A 21,857-nucleotide genomic window follows, 5' to 3' on the forward strand; every position below is an offset into this window, starting at 1 on the left:
TGCACAAGAACGAACTTGCGCAAAACCTACCGAACAATTTTTCTGACGTCTTTCAACCCATGTAAATCAAAGCACTATGAGGTGTCTTTAATGAAGGCAGCTAAAAATATTTCCAGAAGTTTCCACGTGCTTGGTGAGGATTCTGAAGATTTTTTCAAGGGAGCCTCAGAGGGGCTCTGGGACAAGACTTTGGTCTGGGAAAAAACAATGCAGCTGAAGCCCAGGTGCTTCTGTGAGTATGAAGTCAGATTTTATACAAAGAACCACGAGGTTTTAGGTTTTATCTCCTAATTTGACCCGTTTCCTGCTGCTCTCAGAGAAAGGGGGTATTTCTCGCGCACACACACGCTAAGTAACTTCGGTAGGTGAAGAAAAACATTTATTGCACGGATTATGTTTTCAAGTGGCGATTGCTTTAAAACTTTATACAGTCTCCCGGCCGAGGGAAGCCGACACCCCCCCCTCCCCGGGCGGGCACGACGCGCCTCCCCCTGCCCGCGGGCTCCTTCCGGCCCGGCCCGGCCCCGCCGCCATTTCCCCCAGCGCACCTCCCCCGGCCCCGCCCCTGCCCCGCCCGCTGCGGCCCGGGTGAGTGCGCCGAGGAGCGGAGGCGTTAGCGGGAGGGCGGGAATATAGCGGCGGGGGGCACGGCCCGGCCGCCCCCTCCGGGCTCGGCGCCCCTCTGGGACGCGGGGAGAGGCGTCCGTCGGCGCGGGGCGCGCGCGGGCCCGGCGGCCTCGTGGCCGGGGAGGGGAGGGGGGCGGGGCGGGGCGGCTGAGGCGCCGTCCGCCTGCCCCGGGGCTCGTTCGGCCGGGGCTGCTGGTGCCGCTCGGTGGGCGCCCGTGGCGGCAGCCGGGCCACGGGGCGCTGCCTGCTGCGGGCGCGGGAGCGCGGTTTGCTGAGGCTTCCCCTGTGGGACAGGTTCGGTGAGGGGCAGCGCCGCTCCCCGTCGCCTCGGAGGGGCTCGGGTCCCCCTGCGGCTGCTGGGCCGCAGCACAGGCCTGGGCTGCTCAGCAGGTGCGCTGGTGCGCGAGCCGGAAGGTACTGACGGGAGGTAGCTGCTGCTGCCCGAAGCAGGGACCGGTCTGTGCTGGTGCTGGGTTTTTCCTCCGGCCCTGCAGAGAAGGATTAGGGGGTACCGGTGGATGTAAAACTGGACGTGAGCCGACAATGTGCGCTTGGGGCCCAGAAGCTCAGATCCTGGGCTGCATCCCCAGCAGTGTGGCCAGCAGGTCGAGGGAGGGGATTCTGCCCCTCTGCCCCGCTCTGGTGAGACCCCACCTGGAGTCCTGCGTCCAGCTCTGGAGCCCTCAGCACAGCAAAGACATGGACCTGTTGGAGCGGGTCCAGAGGAGGCCACAAAGATGATCTGAGGGCAGGCTAAGTTGGGGCTGTTCAGCATGGAGAAGAGAAGGCTCCAGGGACACTTCATGGCAGCACTTGAGTCCTTAAAGGGGCCTTATAAGAAAGATGGAGAGAGACTTTTTACCAGTGACAGGACAAGGGGTGATGGTTTTAGACTGAAAGAAGGGTAGGTTTAGATTAGATATAAGGAAGAATTTTTTTCTGATGAGGGTGGTGAGACACTGGAAGAGGTTGCCCTGATAAGTCATGTATGTCCCCTCCCTGGAAGTGTTCCCCTTGGCTGGGGCTTTGAGCAGCCTGGTCTATGGGAAGGTGTCCCTGCGCATGGCCGAGGGGTTGGACTAGATGATGTTCAGAGGTCCCTTCCAACCCAGACCATTCTGTGGTTCTGTAGTAATAACTAACAAAACACTTCAGAACAGCACATTGTGTAAATGGAGCCACATTCTGGGAATAGCACGTATCTGTAACTTTGGTAAATACAATGTGAGTGACCCGAGAGGTTGATACCATGGGTTTAGGTCTGAGATTCAAAACTGGCAATTCAGGCTTGGTTGCATTTGTGTTCCTGGCATTTGGGGATGTCAGTTGTAGATCTCAGTGCCGGCAGCATCTTCAGATGTTGCTCGCATCTGGGGACTAATTTTCAGTCTCTTCAAGCACTGCTTTCTTTGCCTCATGGAGAACTGTAGCTTGCTGCAGCTGGGAGAATCCACCCGCTCTCAGGAAGGTGGTGGTGGTGTGGATTCCCTCCTGAGGGACTACGGTGACTGTAGGTTACTGTTGAGGTACAGGCTGTGACAGGGATTGCTGATGAAACAGTCTGTCCAGGAGTTTGTGGAGCAGTGAGGGTGTCCTGCATGCTGCTGCACAGAACTTAGTACTGCGTGCAAATACCAGAACTGGAGTTTTAGGTTTCATCATAAGGGATCTGTGTAAGTAAAAGCACCTCAATAAAATAGAGCATTTGCTTTTGGGAGTAAAGATGTTATTTTTACTTACAAATGAAAGCACCAGCATGCCCGGACATGCCCAGAGTTCAGTTTGAGTTGGCCAGCCCAGTCCTAGCAGGCAAATTACTGTGCTAGAGGGCTTGGTGCTGGCTCGTTGTCAGGATACCTAACTCAGCTTCTCAGGCAGGCTTTTACTGCTGCCTGGTGCTCTGGGCTACTCTGGGGGATGAAATGCTGGTGCAGACTTAAAGTTACAGCAAGCATGTCTGCACATACTGCATTGTTACCCTACTATTTCTTGATTTTTGCCTTACCTTTCCTGATAACTTGGCAGATAAACCCATTGTGAATGAACTTTTTTATTTTTACATAATGGTATACAAGCATATTCTCTACCTGGAAAAACAAAGTAAATGACTTCCAACTCTAAAATTAAAAGTCTGCACTTTGATGAAAGATTCGTTTTTATCCTACATAAACCACAAAGTTTGAGAGGTCTGCACAGACGGAAGCAGAACCTACTAATTTTAGCTTTTGGTGTAATTGCGTAGCATCAACAGAAGGGCCTAACAATGTTTCGTTTCTTTGATGAGCTTAGTTTTGCTAAACCTGGCCATTCAAAGATACAGTATGGAGACCCTAACAGAGGCTGAGATGTGGGCCACTGCGTGGTGAGCATCACTAGGAGCCTGGCACTGCCACATAATTTAGCATAAAATTTGTTCCCAGGGCCTGAGACCTCAAGTGGGTGCCCTCACTTCGTGCTCCTAAAACCTGCTTCGCCTGCAGGGGAGTCTGCCCTGGGTTTTTCTGTTTCTTTGGAAGCTGCCATAACCCTTCTGTGAATTGAATCATCCTCGCCCACTGAACCTGGTTACATGTTCCTTCTTCCCTCACAGCGATCTGCTCTTTCGCTTGGCCTCCCTCTGGGCCCCATTTCCCTGTGTTGTCTGTTCACTGTATTTTTGCGTAGCCCTTGGTGCGTGCTGTTGTACCGGTGCGAGCGTACCCTCACTGCAGCAGCTGCTCCTCTGTAGGCCCTGCCAAAACTTTAGTCTGGTCACCGTGCAGCTATGTGCACACGGGGTTTGTAATGTGTAAGCCAGTTTGAAAGGAAGGCTCACTTCAACATGCACCACACCAACCGCTGTGTTTAGCTGGGTGGATTCTGCGCTTGAGATGCCATACATCCTCCTCCATCGTCCTCTGGCTGGAAAGTCATTGGGAAGTCTTCATTGTGCTTTTTTTCCCCAATGTTAATGCATTTCAAGGAAGTGTAATAGGGTACAAGTTTATGATCCTGTCCACTCTCTCCACCCCCCTCTGCATGTTGCCATTAAATCTCTTAAAGCTGAGTGAATTTTTTAATAATTCACAGGTCTTGCTCCAGAAGACCAGCAGGTTCTCTGTGTGAGTGGATTCCTGCATTTGTAAAGATTTGTTGTGTGGCCACTGGGTTTCATCGTGTGCTTCTTAGTATAAGCTCAGCTGTGGGGATTGAGCTTCTGTGAGCAGCAACTCCCAGTAGAGCCCTTTGGAGTTCGTTGAGGTTTGAGAGAGGATTTGAGGCCTGCTGTGGGCTTTCCTTTTTCTGCTGCTTGGAGCAAATAGTGAGCATCTGAAAGCAGAGCTGTTCCCAGCGTACTCTGATACCCTGCTGGATAAGGCAACAGGAGCTGCTTTGGGCCCGTGAGCTCTTGAGGTTGTGTTACTGGTTGACTGTTTTGGTTTTCTCTCCTCTTAAACAGAAACATGCCCAAGAAAGGAGGGAAGCATGCTGAAACAGGGAAAGAAATGCAGGTGCAGTGTAAACGAGCGAAGGTGGAAGCAGCTTGTTCTCCGTCAGTCATGAGTTTTGAGAACCCGGACAGTCTCTTTGGAAGCTTGATCTCTCCCATCAAACAAGAGGTGTTTTTCAGGGAGTACTGGGAGCAAAAGCCACTGCTTGTTCAGAGAAATGATCCCCCGCTGGCTGCTTACTACCAGTCCCTGTTCCAGTTGTCACATCTGAAGGAACTGTGCAGCCAGGGTCTATACTATGGGCGAGATATAAATATCTGCAGATGTGTGAATGGAAAAAAGAAAGTTTTAAATAAAGAAGGCAAAGTGAATTACATGCAGCTGAAGAAGGATTTTGACCAGAAAAAGGCAACAATCCAGTTCCATCAGCCTCAGAGATTTAAGGTTGGATCGTTTCATTGAATATAATTAATGCATATTTTAAAATGTGCTATGCTTTGCCTCAGTCATGCTAGATGTAGCTTCGTCTCTGTCCCCAGTAAATGCAGGGGAAGCAGCTGACAAGGATGACCTGCTGAAATCTACACATGAACTGTATGAATTAAGACATGGTTTATACTTTTGCACTGCCCATCACATTTTAGTGCTCTGCAGTAAGAACAAAATCTGATTCATGCTATAGTGTTAAGCATTCCTTTTAAAAATTGCTTTGTCACATAAAAGTTTAGAAAAAACTAAGTGCACAGAATTGATGATTATGCATCTATGTCTGTTTAAATTATCTGTTCTGACCCACTGTTTCCTTGTGCAAAAAAGGCTTGTGTACTGCTTTCCTTTAATGGAAGGCAAGGTGTGAAAGAATGTATAGTATTTCTGGGACACTCCACCGTTCTTGTCAGTCGATTGGCTTGGAATTGCACCGCAGAAGTGGTGCACCACATTTTAGCTGAGTGTCTTCCCCCTTTTGTTCGATTTGATGCTTTTGTGGCAGTGGTGTCCACACAGTTTTGTAAAGGACTCGGATGCTTGAAGGTACTTGGATTTAGGCGGTCCTTTTTTGTCCTGTGGTGTCAACACAATTTAATTGTGAAGTGGTCCGTAAGGACCCCGATAGATGGCTGAGTCCAAGTATAGTGTCCCTGGCCGATCTCAATTCGAGTGTAGCTGTGATGTCCAGTGGCAGGGGCATCTGCGGTTGAAGTTGAAATGTTGCATGGCTGATGCTGAAATCTAGAGCTTGAGCTGAACCTATGTAAATTCTGGTTGAAGTTGGACTTGCTTAGGACTGGTAGTTGGCATCTTCTGATATCAGTCATCCCTTTTGTGCATCGTCCATCACATGATAGATGTGGATGTGTAAAGTTTGTTGTCAGATGTGCCCAAACAGTTGGAGTCACTGGATAAAGGTCTCTAACCTTTGTATGCTCTCTTTGTTGCTAGTCCATATAATGCAAGTGCTGCATGTTTATTGTGTTTGCTGTTTGTGGGATGCTTTATTTCCTCTCTGTCTAGCACTGTTTGCCTGTCTTTGCAACCTAAAAATGGTACAGGGAAGACAACAAACATTACTGCTATGTTGGGGCACCAGACTTCACGGCAGATCTCAGACTTTGTGTCTGCAGTGCTTGCTTTCAGAAGAAACACTCCTGCAGAGCACCTGCCTTCCCAGCCTCTGTCTCCCTGTGCGGATGGGATTGTTCACTAGAAGAACCTGCCAAGCGATGGGGGGGCTGTGGGCTGGGTGGCAGCCTTGCTTGGCTGAGCTCTTCAGTGGTAACAGCATCGTTTCTTTTTACAGGAGGAGCTGTGGAAGATTCAGGAGAAGCTGGAGTGCTACTTTGGGTCTTTGGTTGGGTCGAATGTTTACATTACCCCCCAGGGGTCGCAGGGCCTTCCCCCTCACTACGATGATGTTGAGGTAGGGCAGCACAAACTTGTCTGTGAAACCCTGCGTGGGCTTTTGCATGGGCAGTGGATACCTATACATGCACTTTTTTCCCCCTCTCTCTCATAAAATAACTTATTACAGAAAAAATGTTGTTTTCACTGATAACTTAGGATAATTGGTTGCAATTGTTTCTTCATAGTCCTCTTTCCTGTATAATCTTACTGAAAAGGTACTAATAGTAATATCTAATGGTAATACCATGTAAACTCTGCCTTCCAGACCGAGTATTTTCATTATACAAAAGGATAATTTGTTTTCCTAGCTGCAGAAGCTTCTCAGCACCTTTTTATTTTTTTTTTCCCCACTTCATTCAGACCCCCAAGAATCTAGAAGTCCATTTCCTTTCACTAAGTACTTGCTCTTTCTTTAGCTGGACAGTGGAAGCAGACTGGTTGTGCTGGTTCCCATTTGCTGGTCCTACTGTTTTTAGGAAGTTACTGGTACGATGAAGCCCTGTGGTCCAAGTGTGTTTTAAATTAGCTTCTAAAAGAAACATTCAAACAGAGACTGCATTAAAAAAAAAGGTTGGGCTATCCCACTTAAACCAAAACAAAAAAACCCCTTACACGTATTTTTTGCTTTTTATTTATTTATTTTTTCATTTCCATTAAATACCTCTGGAGTTTGATTTTCCTTATGCTTGTTCTTCAGCAGCCCCACAACCTGCATGTTCTGGCATATGTCATCCAGTCCCAGCTCACAGCATCCCCTAGATGTTTCTGATGCTCTTTGTGTCAGCATATGGCAATAAGACCTCTCTCGCCTGATATTTTGAATATCTGTGTGGCAGACATTACTTTTGAGTTAGTTGTCTAGCGCTTAAGTGACTGGAGAGAAGCGGAGATTTCCAAATGCCTACTTGGGATAAAACAGATCACACTTCACAACTCTTCTTAGTGTTGTCTCTAAGTAGAGCCTAAAGAAATAGTTCAGATGTAAATTTCTGCATTGTAGACATCTAAAAAGTAATGTGAGAGGAATCTTGTTTGCCGTGCTGTGGAGTAGCTGAGAGCAGGGAAGGTGAGGTCTGTTCCTTCTGTTGTCAGAAAAGCAACCTGTGTCGCTTTTGTTTGCCTTCTGTCCCTGATTCTGGCATGGTTCCACAGACTTTCCCAGTAAGAAGATGACTTTAAAAAGTTGGATGTGTGAAGGGCAGCAAGGCTTCCTTATGCGTTTGGATTTATGATCTTTTGCAGGTGTTTATCCTTCAGCTAGAAGGCGAGAAACACTGGCGACTCTATAAACCAACGGTGCATTTGGCTCGGGAGTATAATGTTGAATCAGAAGACAGGATTGGGAATCCCACACATGAATTCGTATTAAAGGTATTGTAATTGAATTGCTTTACCTGATCTGGGAGATGGTTGCCAGAAAAGTAGTCATGTTTAAAATGGTCCATTTCTTGAAGACAGTATTCTGAATGATCGTGGTTGTGAAATTGAGGGGAGGGTTGGCGTGCAAATGGCTGTGAGCATGAGAAATTTGGGTGATACTTGTGTAACATATCCTTTGTTTCAAAGGCACTCTTTGCTTTAATATTTAAATAACAGACCAAGAAACCAGTTATTTCTAGAAATTCTCCAATATTCCTCAAGTTGGACACCCTGACTCCTGAATCATATTTGTGGAGTTGTATGCAGAAAAAACATTGGGTTTATATGTGGTTATGAAGCATTTTTATGCTTTTACATGCTGTCTGTAATCAGTCAGGGTAATCCTTCTGTGCACCAAGATGTACTGCTTTTCCAAAGGTTGTCACTGTTCTGGTGAATTAGATTTAAATGTTCATCCTTGGCTGATATGGGCTTTAGTTCACGCTTTTGTTTAACTTGCTGTAGTAACTGTTTTTTCGTTTTCCAAACCTGAAAATCAAGTGTTTGGCTGTTTTTTTGTTATTTAGAATAAAAAGAGCTTTTCATGAAGATTAATGAATGCAGCCCCTTTGACAGCAGGGCATCTGGTACTTGTCCCGTTCTGTTTTACATGCTTGTGCTTTCGAAGCATGCCGTTACCCAGCAGACAGTGCTGCTCTGTGCCAGACGCCTTGGTAGTTTCTCTGCCGTGTGTCCTGTCCTGGGGCCTCTCTCTGCGAGGTCCCTGCTCTTCCCGCTGTTCAGACCCGGCTGTGGCTGTAGGTGCTTTAGAAATTGTGTGGCACATTGGATGTGATACTGACATCACTGGCTGTGTAGTTTGACAGTTGTAATATTCATTTGTCATTATGTATTGGGTGATACAAAGTCTATTAAATCACAGTTCCCTTTTCAATTTCTGGAACGTTTTGGGCTGGACTTCAGTGCCTTTGATTTTTATGGAATGATGATGTATTCCACAAGCCATTTTACTGACATTAGTGGAGTGAAAATACTGGCCTCTGAAAAGGGCTTTAAAATGATCTAAGCTTTTATTTTTCTTTTGTTTGATGTTCTTTGCTTCCTGTGACCTGTTTCTTCTGAGTAGCCACTGTCAGATTTTGGTTGTCTGTTTGGAGCTGTCTCTGACAGGGATGCTATCAGATGACTCTCATTTCCTTGCTAAACATCTTTCTAGAATACTTCCTTTCTCCTTTTTTGCATTTGTGTCTGCAGTCTCCCATCTTTGGGCAGTTTAGAACAAATGGACCAGTTAGAGACTGTATTGGTGGTGTTCTTCCGTCCCGCCAAAAACTAGTAGCTGCCTGAGAGCAAAGGCACGCTGGTCTGTGTGTGAGATCCCAAGCTGCAGTGCGTCTTGGTGACACTGCAACAGCCTGTGGCCGTGGCTGGTTTGTTACTGATGTCAAGCACAAAGCTTATTTGGTAGATGGCTATCTAGCTGCCTTCATGTAGGATTCTCCATTTAACTTGCTGGTACTTCTCCCTCATCTGCGCCTCCTTCCTCCAGTTCCGAAGTAAGAAGGCAGCAAAGCGATCAGATCCGTTTTGTCTCTTGTCAAATGCTCTGTCCTGACCCAGTCTGGGTGTTGCCACCTGGAGTCTGTGAAGATTCTGATTGTTTTAATTGAGGAGTATTGTGCTTGCTGGCTCACGTGAATGATGTTGATGAGACTACCCAGCAGATAAGATGAATAAGAGTGGGACTTTGCAGCAAAGACTGCTTTGAAAAATCGTGATCCTGGCTTCTTAGTGGTAGGCAGGGGGTGCTACGGCATGAAATAATTTCTTCTGCCAGCTAGTTTGTCATCACTCTGGTAGGTGTTCAGGGCTCTTACCCTTCCCCTATGCGACCCTCCCTCCGGTTTGTTTTCTTGCTGGGGATGTGAAACATCGCAAATGAAGAGAATTCAAAATACTCTTAGTTGGTTAGTGTAGTCCCTACACTGGTAAGGAATGCGGTTTATTAATGGCAGAGGGAGGCTTGCTTCAGAACAAGTGAATCGTACCTAGCTGTTCTATGATGCTTTACAGCTTGCAGTAAATGGATGAAGAGACTTGATCTTACCAAGTCCTGTGAAGCCCTATAATCTAAAGAGACCTTTCAATTCAGCAAAAAGTCAGATAGTGTTCACTTGAAGTATAACTGTGTTAGACAATTGGGTAGGCTCTTAGAAGTAGGTGATGTTACCAAATGTAACAAATGGTAAAATTAAAAGGGAATCAAATGTCGCTTTAGGAATTTTCTCTTGGCTGTGCTATCCAACTATATGAGTGTTTATAGAAGAAGCCATAAGTAAACTGATTTTTCCTTCTTGGAGGCAATTTTGTGTGCTTTGCACTTCTCTCTTATCTTGACTTGCCTAATTTTATCAGTGTGGAGATTTAATTTAGATAGGTGAGAAGAAAGAGAGGAGGAAGGTTGTACTTGTTTTTTAAGTGTTTTAACTGATAATTTCAGACAACAGTATTGCAACACATTACCATCTTTATAGAATATTTGGCTTTTCTTGTGGAATACTGGCCTTTTCTTTTGATGTGATCTGACCAAATTCCCATTGCACTGCCCCTCTGCTAGCCCACGGTATTGTCAGCAGGTTCATCTCAGCTGCTTCTTTGTCCCCTTTATGCAGCTGAGTGGGAGTGTGCGTGTTCTATTATGTTAAAAGCTTGCTTTGTGCTTTCAGACAGGTGTATAGTAAATATTGACAGTAAGTTGGAAAGTTTAAGGTACCGGACTTCTGGCTTAGAGTGCTTTATTTTGTTATTAAAGTGTACAATGGAGGATCTCTATTTTGTGATTTTCAAAAATATATGTTGTCAGTCTGTCTGCTCAGAGTATTTTCTCTATTTTGACTGCAATAAGGCTTGACCAGGTGTCCTAAATATATCAATTATCTTTCATTTTTTGCAGCCAGGTGACTTACTGTACTTCCCGAGAGGGACTATTCACCAAGCTGACACTCCTCTTGGGATCACCTATTCTACACACGTGACCATCAGTACCTACCAAAACAAGTAGTTATTCTTTACTTTTTTTTTTTTTTTAGTATGGCTTTTCTGAAAATAGCTTTCCTCTGCCAGATAATGTGTGTGAATAGTACAGACCTGAAATTGATGTTTCAAAGAAGTCATGTCCTGTTTCATAAAAAAAAGAATAACCACCTTGTAATGAGCTCTGCTTAGCTCTTTTCTGTGTTCATTCTGTTCAGCCCTTGTGTGGTTTGTTTTTCTGCGAGTAATACAGGGATAGGGCATGTCACCTTCCCCCTAGAGGTGTGGTGACATGGAATATATGTAGGTACCCCACTATTACATATGTGCCATGCTGTTAATAAGAGAATCTCAGCTAGTGTTCAGGTAGCAGTAATTGAAATTTTGGGGTTTGGGGGAAGGAGGTGAGTGAGACCCTTGTTGTTTGAAGCAGCCTGTTTACCAGGTTTTCATGAAGCAAGCTTGATTGCTTTTTAGTTGATTATTTTATTATTTACCAGCTGTAGATTTTAATGTGGAAGATAATGTTACAACTGCAAACTCACTGTTGTGTTTAAAAAAATCTCTTACCAGTGGCTGAAGTTACTGTTGATTTTATAACCCAGATAGAGAGTCATGAGTTCCTCCTTTCATCATGTTTTCTCCTGTGTTTGACAGTCACCCACACCTATTGTCACAGACTTGCTGCAAATTCTTCCTTCGCAAATATTTTCTATTTATCTGTGTTTTGCATCTCCTACCCCACGCATACAAGTCAGATTTCCTTTGACACATAGGATCCTTGCGCCCACTGAAACATTGTCATCACCCAGGGCAATGCTGCTGCCGCTGAATCAGCCTCTCACATGCTGGGTTTGGAGTCACTGGTGTGAGTTGGGAATTGGGAAGGATTCCTCTAAGCCGCAAAACAGGGCAGAACAAGTTTGGGCGTATTCTAGATGATTGTAAGATGAATCTCAGCCACCAGCTGTACCATTCTGGAAGCCCAGGATGTCAGTACAGCCAGTAGCTCTTAATGGGGCCAGTCTTCCAAGTTGGAGAGAGGGTTAAGACAAAGCTGCTCAAAGGTGTGAGTCTTCATTAAAGCTGGGTTCGGCTGATTTTAATTTACACTCATGTTGTCTTCTTTTATTCAGAAGGAAAAAAAAAAAAAAGCAGCTTCCTTGCTTGACCTGGCGCTGCTCCCACCCCCGGCTTAGCGAACTGAACAGACAGAAGAGTGACACTAGAATCAGTGGGTTTTTGGCTTGGTGGTGGAGGCTGGGCTGGAGCGATGGTTTACAGACCGGTGTGCTGGGGTCCTTCCGAATGCACGGAACAGGGTTGGTTCGGCTCGTTCCGTACAGCACTAGTGGTCACGTAGTGCTGGGGAGACAAGAATTTGGTTCCTTGTAACAGGGTTGCTGGAGGCCTGACAGGCTTGCGTGAGGTCAGTGCAGTTTCTCGGTGACAGCATAAGCCAAATGCCAGGCCAGTGAGTTACCCGAGAAGTGGTGCTGCCTGGGAGTGCGTTCCCTGGGCGCCTGTGTCAGAACGAGGAGAGGAAAAAGGAAAAGCTTGGCGAGTGCTGTTCTTCTAAGGATAAAAAGTGGAATCGTCATCCATTAAGGTTATCGGTAATGAAGTGTAAGAGCCCGCCTCTGCATCTGCTTTCAGCAAGCGTAGGTAGAATAAGCAGCAGTCCTGACACAGGCTGGTATTTTGATTTGGCTTGTAGATGGAAGTATGGTCTGGAAACATTCCCTTGGAAAACTGAAAAGAACTCCTTGAAAATAGATGTGGAGGATGTTTGGACTCCTTGTGACCACGCTGGGAGCAGCATGTGGAGAAGGAGCTGGGAGGGGAAGAAGTGCTGGTGGAGGTGGCACTTTCAGGGGTGTTTAGGCCCCAAGACAAAACGGAGTCTGCTGTGTGCTGGAGGATGGTTCCTCTGGGCCCGGTCCCAGCTGGCAGAGAAGTGCGTCTGTCTGAGTTCATTATAAGCAGGGAAGTTTGGAAAAGTAGGGAGTAGCTGAAGATAGTTGCTGGGACATGGAGGTTTGGGGCAAGAGAAGGGAAGCACTGAGAAGTATAAGATGTCTAATTCTGTTTATTGGCCAGAGTCCTTCCCTCCCAGTGTATAGCAGACAGTGGAACACTTGAGTGGAGACCATAAAAAAATTGTAAATGAGACTGTAACAAGTCATACTTTTTTTTAAAAAAAAACAACCCTAAAGTAGCATCTAGAGATCAGAGCTGAAAACAGGGAGTGCCCAGGGAGAGCAAGAGCAGAGGGTGAAGCGTAGGTTGGAGGACGGGCCCTGCTCTGCTGCCTGCCCTAGCTGGGTGGGAGTCTGCTGGCAGCCTTGGATGCTGGGCACTTGTCCTGGTCGGTTGCCCACGAAACCAGTCTCTGCGGATGTGGCAGGGAGAGAGGCCACAGGTGGACGGGGCGGCATTTCTGCGTGAGCAGCACGCCTGTTCCGGGCAAGGCTGACTCAGGCTAGGCAAAGAGGGTGCAGGCAGTAGTCCTCCCTCCCCTCCTCTAGTTTGTTCTTACAGCTGGGGTAGAGAAGCACAGAGATCAAATGCCTTTTTTTTTTTTTTTTTTTTAAAGTATATAGGCTAAGAACGGGGATTTAACACAAACGATGCACCTACGAGGTGCCTGTTCGGTATCATTAAAATTCTGGTAGAGGTATGTAGGTGTCTTGTTCCTGGGGTTGTAATTAAGTTTGTGGCAAAGCTAAAAACTGATGCCATGTTGGATTTGATAACCCTGGGTACGTTTCCTCCTTCAACGTAAGTGTCTCAAAAGCATGTTAACTGACACAACCCCACACACTTCATTGTGTGCAGTCAGGTTCTGTGTGCGTGTGGTTGGATAATAATCGCCCTGGTAGGATTTTCTTCATTCACTGAGGTCAGCTTTAAGCTGAATCCACTGGTAAACAGCAAGCACCTGAACCAGAACAAACTGGACCCTTCTCAAGCCAGTTCCTTCCCTCTGTAGGAGTGCCGCTGACCTGAAGCTAGTGAGGGGACACACAGTCGAGATGAGAGTGAGCTATTGCATGAGAGTGGTAATGGAAGGGCAAAAGGCATAAAGCAGGTTTGCAATTAGAGCACTGTTTCCAGCCCTTGACATCAGTTAAGACGTCTGTTTTATTTCAGTGCAACTATTTTAGTATTTTTTTCCTTCCTGTCCTGCAGCTCTTGGGGAGATTTCTTACTGGATGCAATTCCTGGCCTTGTGTTTGATACAGCAAAAGAAGATGTGGCGCTGCGGACAAGCGTACCAAGGCAACTGCTTATGGTAAGTAGGTGGGACTGAGAGAACAATAGTGCATCCAGCTGAAACTTCAGCGCTGAGGCAAGCAGCTATCTTATCTTCTTGATCTGCTCTGAAAGCTCAATGCAATGGCGCTATTTTGGCTAGCAGCACAACCACGTCTTTTGAAGACTTCAGGATGACTGTTCTGAGGTTTTCTCCATCTGAAGCATGGCCTAGTTCACTGCCCTGCCTTTCTTTTGTATCACAGTGTCCTTGTAGGGCTTGTTTCCTTCTAAAAGTAATGGCATTTGCTTTGGAGCTGTCAGACAGGCATAGTTCCTGTTGTCGGGCCAAGCTTTTTAAAAGTTAGCAAAGCTGTAAATTGTTGTGTGACCTCTTGATGATAGTCCAGTTGTGCTGCTGATCAGCTCATCAGCATGCAGAAGGAACAAATCTCTCTCTTTAACTATGCTTGCAAAGTCCTTTAGCATTGCAGGTAGCCCCAGAGTGAGGGAAAGTGAGCATCACTTTGGTGTGTGAACAGCTCGTGGGGAATGTGTAAAAGAAACAAAATTTGTTGTTTTGGAAGTAAATGTTACCCTTTGCAAAAATGAAAGATGTGTGTGCAGATTTTCACTGCATTACTGCACCTCTTTCTCTTCAGGCTAGTCTGTTTAGCTTGAATTTGGGTGAGAGCAACTCTGTGTGAATATTTAGCAGGTGGATATGGCTGACACAACAAAAAAACTGAGTAGTCTTTTGAGAAGGCTTGCAGACCGTCTGGAAAACACCAGAGAACTGAGATCATCTGACATGAAGAAGGATTTCATTATGAACCGGTTGCCACCCTGCTTGGGATGTGACGCTGATCCTTTGACTCCAGGTAGGTTTTGAAGTTCTGAAAACTGGCTGATATGATGGTAGACCTGTTGCTAACTCTGCCTCAGGGCTGTGGTATTTTGTGGTAGGCAAAGATTATTGTCTAGCATCACTTTTATGTTGTGCTGGGCTCTGCGTGTGCATTTGCACACCTCCGTTGGTTAATTCCCCGTGTCTGACGGAAGAGGTGACACATCTCTCTTAGGAGGAAATAAAGGTTATCCTAGACTGAAATTGGCAGCTTTAATAAACTACTGTGTGCTGAGAATGACTTGGTAGAATTTGTCCTTATGCTCTAGCTTGCTCTTACAGCTGTGTGTAGACTGTAAAGGTGAGAGAACTAAAAAAAAAATTACCTCTCCCCACCCTCCCGAGTTTGAGAACATGCGGGTGTTGAAACAGGTTAACCAAAAAACCTAGCCACGAGAGAGCAGGTAATGCACAGAGGGCTCTGTTTGCACTGTTTGACTGGCTTCCTTCCTTTCTAATGGAGAATTTATTTTTCTTAGGTGGGAAATTGCCAAAAATAGACAGCAAAATCAGACTGCAGTTTAGCGATCATGCTGTCATTACAGTAGAACCGGATCAAGACAATTCTGTAAGTATAATGACGCTGAGGGTGGGGAGTGAGGGGTATCCGGGTTGTTGCTCTGTCGTACTGGTCTACGAGGGCCACGCGGTTACGCTTAGCTGGGCCCTGCAGCCCATCAGGGTCGGTCAGGAGACCGTGGGGTTGCTGTTGCGCAGGGATTCAGCACATTCTTGCCTTCTGGAGGAGAGCTACAGAACTGAACTTACTCTGTGATTCTGCACGGTAGGTTACAGAGGATAGATCATTACAGCTGCTAAATAGCTTCTGTAGCTCTCGATAATGGATTTTTATTGTTCTTTTGCTCTTTGTATTTAAGAGCATAAATAAGTTACAAAAAGAGGTTCCCTCAAGAGAGGGGAATTCTCTTGGTTGCAGCTGCTGCCGCCTGTGATCTTTGTGCCAAAGCGGGTGCCAGTGGCACTACTCAGTTGTTCCACAAAGGCTTATGTTGTGTTCAGACTACTTCTTATCTATTAAGGTTTATTATTATGAAATTCTAGAAGTGCTTTTTGATAATTAAAAAAAAAAAAAGTGAGGGGTTTGGGGGGTGGCACACCACCAGGTCAGACTATCTTGTAGGATTTTTTTCGCACGAGTAAAAATGCTACCCTCAAAGAAAAATCTAAGTTTCTGATTTTTCTCCTCTGTTTTGTTTGTATCCATATTGCTGTGAGACTGTGTAGGTTTTGGAAACTTTTTTTTTGCCTCCTTGCCTTCTGATGTCATATGGATAAACCCTGAATGACAGTACGCATGCAAGACTCATGTCCACAGGTTCAGTGTGAGAGCTGCCCACAGAGCTCTGACTTGGTTTGCACAGCTTTGCCCAAGGAATGATAACAGGGATATGATTTTTTTTAGAGACAGATCAGTATCAGAATGGAAATTTATTGGTGCATGCTCCTTCATTAAGACCTTCTAGGAGGTGCCCCTTAAATGGCATGCTTTCTATACAGCATCAGTCCTGTGAGCCTAGTAGAGGCAGTATTAAGGCAGAAGATTATGGCTGGTAAATAAGTTTTCAGAGATGCTCTGGAGACTCCCTTACTGCTGTAGTAGGTGGCTGTTGGATCGTTCAGTTAGGAAGGTGAGTGGCTTTCATTGATGTAACAGGGGACTCCAGAATTAAGGAGCTAACGTTGTCACCTGAGGGAGGTGCATTTGGGGTGTGCATCACATGTAACTGTTTTCTTCCTGCTGTCTTTTAGGATGAGCTTCGCAGAGAGATGGTGTATGTGTATCATTCTTTAAAGAACAGGAGAGACACTCACATGATGGGGACAGACGATGACACCACCAGTGAGGAGGGCACAGCACAGGTTTGTCGCCCTGCACACAGAGCAAAAGCCACATTGCCACGTTGGGTTCCGGTGCGTTAGACGAGCTGGACTGAGAGGGTAGCAGGGGCCTGGGTTCTGCTGTACCCTGCAGCACCCAAAGCATTTCTGCCTTTCCTCCAAGTACCTGGACGAGCTGAGGCTGCAACACAGAGGCAGTTAATAGTAGAACTAAGTGATGTAATATCAGGTTTAATTAAATGTTTGAGCTGTTAAAAGGAATTCTTACATATATCTTATGTCCTAGCTTGCAAAGCTACTGGAGTGGCTAAAATATGGTAATTCTGTGTCCTACAGCACGTCCTTTGTTAAGGCTGCTGGATACGCTAGCGCATGGTCAGTAGTGGCAGGGATCACTGCGCCTCGTGCACTATGGTTATACCACATTCAACCCACGATAGATTCTGCATCCACTGGAACACACTGCAGGACAAGGCTGTTTATTTTAGGGGCGGGTGGGTCAGCAGTGGGAGTAAAGAGTTAACTCTTTTACTGAAATGGAAGGAGGGAACTTTTTGTATTGTTACTAGGGCTGCAGATGGTCTGTCTCCGTTCTTACTCAGGGTACGTACAATGTGCTTCTGCTCAAATCATAAATCCTGCTCAAGAGTGGCTGTGAGCTTTGGAGCTTTGAGTTCCACTTTATGATAGTAATGATAGAGTGGCTCTGTCTGAGGTCTGTGACCTGAAATACGTGAACACAGGTGTGCCCAAATGCACCAAAAAGGCAAAGCAGAAGACAGCCTGGTTTTTGTCTCCCTAATTGCAGCAAGGCTTTTTGCCTGACAGTCATTTACCTTTTAAGGTAAATCTCACTGGTCCTCTGGAGTAGAGCATATGGGTAGCTGAGGCTGTACCCTGGCACCTGTACCTTATGTGCACACCCCAGAATACACCTTCCTGCCCGTTAAGGCTCCAGCCATGGTAATGGGGGTCTGCTGTGGTTTTGCCAAATCCTGTCCAAAGACTGGATGTACCAGACAGAAACAAACTTAGGTGACCTTCCAAAAATAATGGGTAGATGTTAGGGAAGAGTGTAAATTTAAAGTTATTTCATTCTTCAGTGTGGAAACCACAGGAAGAAGACAGGCCCTTTAGGCCTCCCTACCTCCTAAGGTGCGCTAGAACATGTAGATGTCCGCTATTTTTCTATTAGGAAAAGTGGCAGGATAATCCTGCATCTTCTGGAGGATGCTCTCAGAAGTACGAGTGTGATGTGGGAAAGCAGCACACACCTGCTGCTCAGTACCTACAGCCTAACACACTGTTGTGCAGTAAGGGACACTGGCACTTTTAGCTGAAGGATTTTTTTGTAAAAAAATTTTTTTTTTTTTTTTTTCTCCCCAGCAGAGTCATGGGCTGCGTTTTCCTTTGTCGTACTTGGATGCACTGAAGCAGATTTGGAGTGGCAGCACTGTTTATGTTAAAGAGCTTAACCTTACCTCAGATGAAGAGAAAGAAAACCTTGCCTTGTCGCTATGGACTGAATGTCTAATTGAAGTTATGTGATGCTTTTGTGAAGTAGTTGCTCCTCTAAGTAGTATTTCTGGCCATTAAGAATCTCTTGAGATAAACATTTATTAAATTACTTTTTTATCCATCCAGCCTTTGGTTTGTATTGCTGCCTAAACAAAGCATTGCAATATATATACACTTTGCTACTTTCTGGTGCCAAATGTTACTTTCCTTTCCTCAGCTTTGGCAAAACGGGCATCGGGAAAAACGGGTGAGCTGCTCGCAGTCCAGCAAGCCATAGCTCCATGGCTGTGGCTGGATGTATCACTCATAGTAACAACCAGTGCTGTTACTCATAGTAACATCCTTTTCCTCTGGATGGATGCCTTGAGGTGGAGGATGTCTAAAAGGTATACACGGAGCAGGCTCCAGGACCTTGGGCAAAAAACAGTAACTTGTTTTTTCATTTGTAAAGTTCACCAGCAGAAACCCTGCTTTGTTCTGCTTGTTTGCCCCGAGAGAACAAAAGCTTCTCAGTAAAAGCTGTGTATGCCGTTTCCCAAAGGGGTAGGATTTTGCCCAAGAAAACCCCTTTCCTCTCAGCTGCGGCCACCGCTGGAATGGACAAACAATGGCATTTAACCTCTGCCTCCCCCAGCACCAATTTAACGTGAAAGTAACCCAAATGTGTAACTGGAATCTGTATCGTCAGTGCTGACTTGGGAGGACTGTGATGGGAGTAGTGCAGTTATTGGAATACTTGAACATCGATGTTTCATGTAAGAACTAATGTAACAGCACAGTCACGTATTCAGTACACTTACTCCTTCTTTGTCCATTTGAAAGGAAATACTTCGCAAGAATTTGCTTGACAACTATAAAAAACTATCACTGTATTTCATTTGTTTAAAAAGAAACCAACAAGCAAAATGTTCCTCCTAAAAAAAGTTTTATACAATTAAAATGTACATGCTTGTATTTTACATTCAAACTCTCTGAAGTACAAAAGCCTGCTCTACTTTGCTATGTAACACCGACCCGCCAAATAAGATGTAGTCATTTTTGGTTTGCAAGACTGGAACTTTTTACACAGGCTTTTAAAATTTCATACGGAAAGCAAATCACATTGTAGAACGCTCGATATACCGACTCAAAAAAAGCTAAACAGGTGCTTTAGTTGGAAAAAATATAATAGGTACATTTGAAGATCTGTTACTTAAACAGTAGATTTATCATAATTTTAGAATGTAAAATAGTAAGTGCAAGTAGATTTTTATTTTTAAATAGTACTATATAGAACTCCCATTTCATACAAAAATAGACATCCATATATTTTATTTCTGTGGCAAACTTAGGGTTACGTGTTTTTATTTGTTTGGGGATAAATCCTGTTTGAATGCACAACTGGAATAGCTACAGCTTTTGGAAACTAAAGTATCTGTCTGTAGCAAATCTATGCTCTTTAAATACTTATAGAAATACCCTGAATATACAAATAAGGAAAAAAAAATACATTTTCAATGAAGTAGATCAATTTAGTGACACTGGAATCAAATGAAGTTACCAGTGATCTACGGGATTTCTCTGGCACGTCAGGTGTTCACAGTCCTGCAGCGTCTGCAGCTCCTTCTGCACTGGTCAGTGCTGAGTGAGGAACGTGCTTTTCAAGCCTATAAGGTCTTTGGCTCTGTCTGTCTGGCGTGGTAGCTGGCAGCCTGGCTGCACAGCGCTGGGATTGAGGACAGCACCAGGATGCCAGGGGCTGGACCACTGGTCAAGTCCTCATCCCTTGGGATGAGATGGATGTGATGTTGATGAGCCACAGTAACGTTAACAAGCAGTTATGCTGTTCTTTTAACATTAAGCAAGCGTTGAAATGCAGGCTGCTAGCACCTGTGAAAATACATACTGGGCTGAATTATTTTCTGAAGGAAGACATGGTTTCAAGACCAAATTACATTGTATTAAATTAATCTATATACATCAAAACAAAATACATCTAGAATGAAAATCAATACTGCTCTAAATGCAGCTAGCCCTTGCAGAAGTCTAGCCTGACCCGGGACCGTTTATTCTCTTTCAATACATGCGCATACGGCTCCACATTAACGGTGACCTTCAGTGATAACTCACAGGTTCGTGGGTTGGAAACAGGCCACGGGTCAGCAAAACCAGTTCCTGAATCTGGAAATTTTGGTGGTGGTAAAACAAATGAAGACAAAGGCCTACCAGTAACATTAGGGGGGTGAAAGTCAGGCTTTCTCTACTGCCTCATTGCAGATGCTGAGCTGGTAATTCCAGTTCAAAGTTGTCTTTATGAACAAAATAAACTGCATTTTGGCAAGAGATATGAGCTGAGCTTCAGGATCGCTTGGAGCCTACACAGTTTCACTTGGGATGTAACAGCCCAACTCAACCTCTTCCAAGCTCATTAGTGCATTTGTTCTTCAGCGAACTTCCGTCAGTTTGAGGGGGAGGTAAAGACAATGTTTCTGAAGAGCTTTTCCCACGTTATCGCTTGCAGTTCGTATCTTGCAGAACTTTTGTCCAGTCTTCTACATTTACTTCTAATACTTCCGCTGAAGGGTAACAGTGACTTTCACAGGAGAAGCCTCTAAAGAATCGGCTTCTCTGCAGAAAGACATTAGCTCAACCTCCCATCTTCCAGATTTGTGCAAAATTCAGTTGCTTTAGGAGTTGGTGCTTGGTATGAAAGAAAGCAGAGAGGAGTTGCTGCTTAAGGTTCCAGTGGTGTGTGACTTCAGTAGTGGTTTGGTTTTTTCCCCCCTCTAGGTGTCAACAGCCCATACAAGGTCCATCTGTGTGGTGGGTTTTACTCACAATATTTCAATATCCCATTTTTGTGACTGTTTGTCGTCTATCAGCTGATTCATAATGATGTGATTCTTGTCATAATAATTTCCTCCTTAAAAACAAAACAAAAATCATGAAGGAAAAACTGTAAAAAGAAATGCTCAGAAAAGCCTATGCATAATCTTTAAACAGTGTTACTGAGTAGGAAAATTAGCCGAAAAACAGAAATTCCATGAGGTGGGGGGCTGGTGCCTGCACTTCCACCTCTGTGTATTTGTCTCCTTCAAGCGGTCACTTGTCAGCACAGGCCCTGAGCAGCTCCGTTAGTTTGGGAGCAGAAGCTACCGCACACCAGAGTCCTCAAATGTACCTTTGTGCACCGGAACAGCACCTCTAAGGAGACTGGTTTTGGCAGACACTGAGCTCCTGCTGTGCGTCTGGATTTTTAAGCGCATAGTGTTACCGCAGAAATGCACAGCTTCACAGACAGATTATTTGGTGTAGCATATACATTTCAACCACAAATTTAGGAAGTCCTTAAAATAAAATTTCTCTCCTTTGAATACATGTAGCGTAGAAGTGACAAGGCATTTTTTGTCATTGCACCATAAATAAAAACCCACTAAAATAATTGTTTTAAAGAGCTATCAAGTGGTACCTCGCCACCCTAGTCTTCTGCATTATCTTTTCCTGTAACCTGGGCAGCACAGCTTTCTGATACCGTAGGAGCTGCCGTCAGTATTACTAGCTGCATTTAATGGCTTTGTAGTAACTCTGAATTAGTAATAGTGGTTCAACACCTCTGTTCTGGAACCGGCCATGCTCTATCAGTTCAACATCAGGGGGCTGGGAATTCATTATCGGGAAGTTCGAGCTGCTGAGTTCAGGTGTGTAAGGGCCAGTAGGACAGTGGCTGAAAAGGCTGATGACTTCTGTGGGATGTGCCCTTGCCCTGGTCCGTAAGCCCTGCAGCGGTGTTAGGCTCTCGATTAATGCATTTAGACCCTTCATTTGAGAACACAGCACCGTAAAGCCCCCAGCCTCATAACCAGCCATGGCAGTCACTGCCTTTCCGTAGGGACAGAACCCTGGCGCCCGCAGCAGGGCTTCAACAAACCGTGTGTGAGGAACAGGCATTCCCCAGTGAGGTAGTT

General features: G+C 45.3%; 2 protein-coding genes across 4 annotated transcripts in view; one reads left to right on the forward strand and one right to left on the reverse strand.

The window, feature by feature from the left end:
* Nucleotides 1-544: 544 nt before the first annotated feature.
* RIOX2 (ribosomal oxygenase 2) lies at nt 545-18,831 on the forward strand. 2 transcript variants are annotated; one of them, XM_075434819.1, is made up of 10 exons: nt 545-588; nt 4,067-4,502; nt 5,857-5,976; nt 7,203-7,331; nt 10,294-10,397; nt 13,566-13,668; nt 14,344-14,509; nt 15,015-15,103; nt 16,306-16,416; nt 17,782-18,831. In XM_075434819.1, exons 2-10 carry the CDS (start codon nt 4,071-4,073, stop codon nt 17,941-17,943), a joined length of 1,416 nt encoding a protein of 471 aa, XP_075290934.1. In that variant the 5' UTR covers nt 545-588; nt 4,067-4,070; the 3' UTR covers nt 17,944-18,831. The 2 variants fall into 2 exon arrangements, with proteins under 2 accessions (XP_075290934.1, XP_075290941.1); XM_075434826.1 differs by having other exon boundaries at nt 17,785-18,831.
* Nucleotides 18,785-21,857, reverse strand: part of CRYBG3 (crystallin beta-gamma domain containing 3) — a 95,300-nt gene continuing 92,227 nt past the window's right edge. For both annotated transcript variants that reach the window (XM_075434794.1, XM_075434800.1), the window contains one exon: nt 18,785-20,815. In XM_075434794.1, coding sequence (XP_075290909.1) covers nt 20,727-20,815 — 89 coding nt within the window. In that variant the 3' untranslated portion in view covers nt 18,785-20,726. The remainder of the gene's footprint in view (nt 20,816-21,857) is intronic.

This window comes from Opisthocomus hoazin, chromosome 1 (assembly GCF_030867145.1).
Source record: "Opisthocomus hoazin isolate bOpiHoa1 chromosome 1, bOpiHoa1.hap1, whole genome shotgun sequence".
Lineage (NCBI taxonomy): Eukaryota > Metazoa > Chordata > Aves > Opisthocomiformes > Opisthocomidae > Opisthocomus > Opisthocomus hoazin.

Excerpts from the sequence above, each read along its gene's own strand:
- RIOX2 (XM_075434819.1), top strand. The coding sequence starts at position 4,071 with ATGCCCAAGAAAGGAGGGAAGCATGCTGAAACAGGGAAAGAAATGCAG. Across the intron at positions 4,503-5,856 it reads ATCAGCCTCAGAGATTTAAG|GAGGAGCTGTGGAAGATTCA; the intron begins GTTGGATCGTTT and ends TTCTTTTTACAG. Across the intron at positions 14,510-15,014 it reads CGCTGATCCTTTGACTCCAG|GTGGGAAATTGCCAAAAATA; the intron begins GTAGGTTTTGAA and ends TATTTTTCTTAG.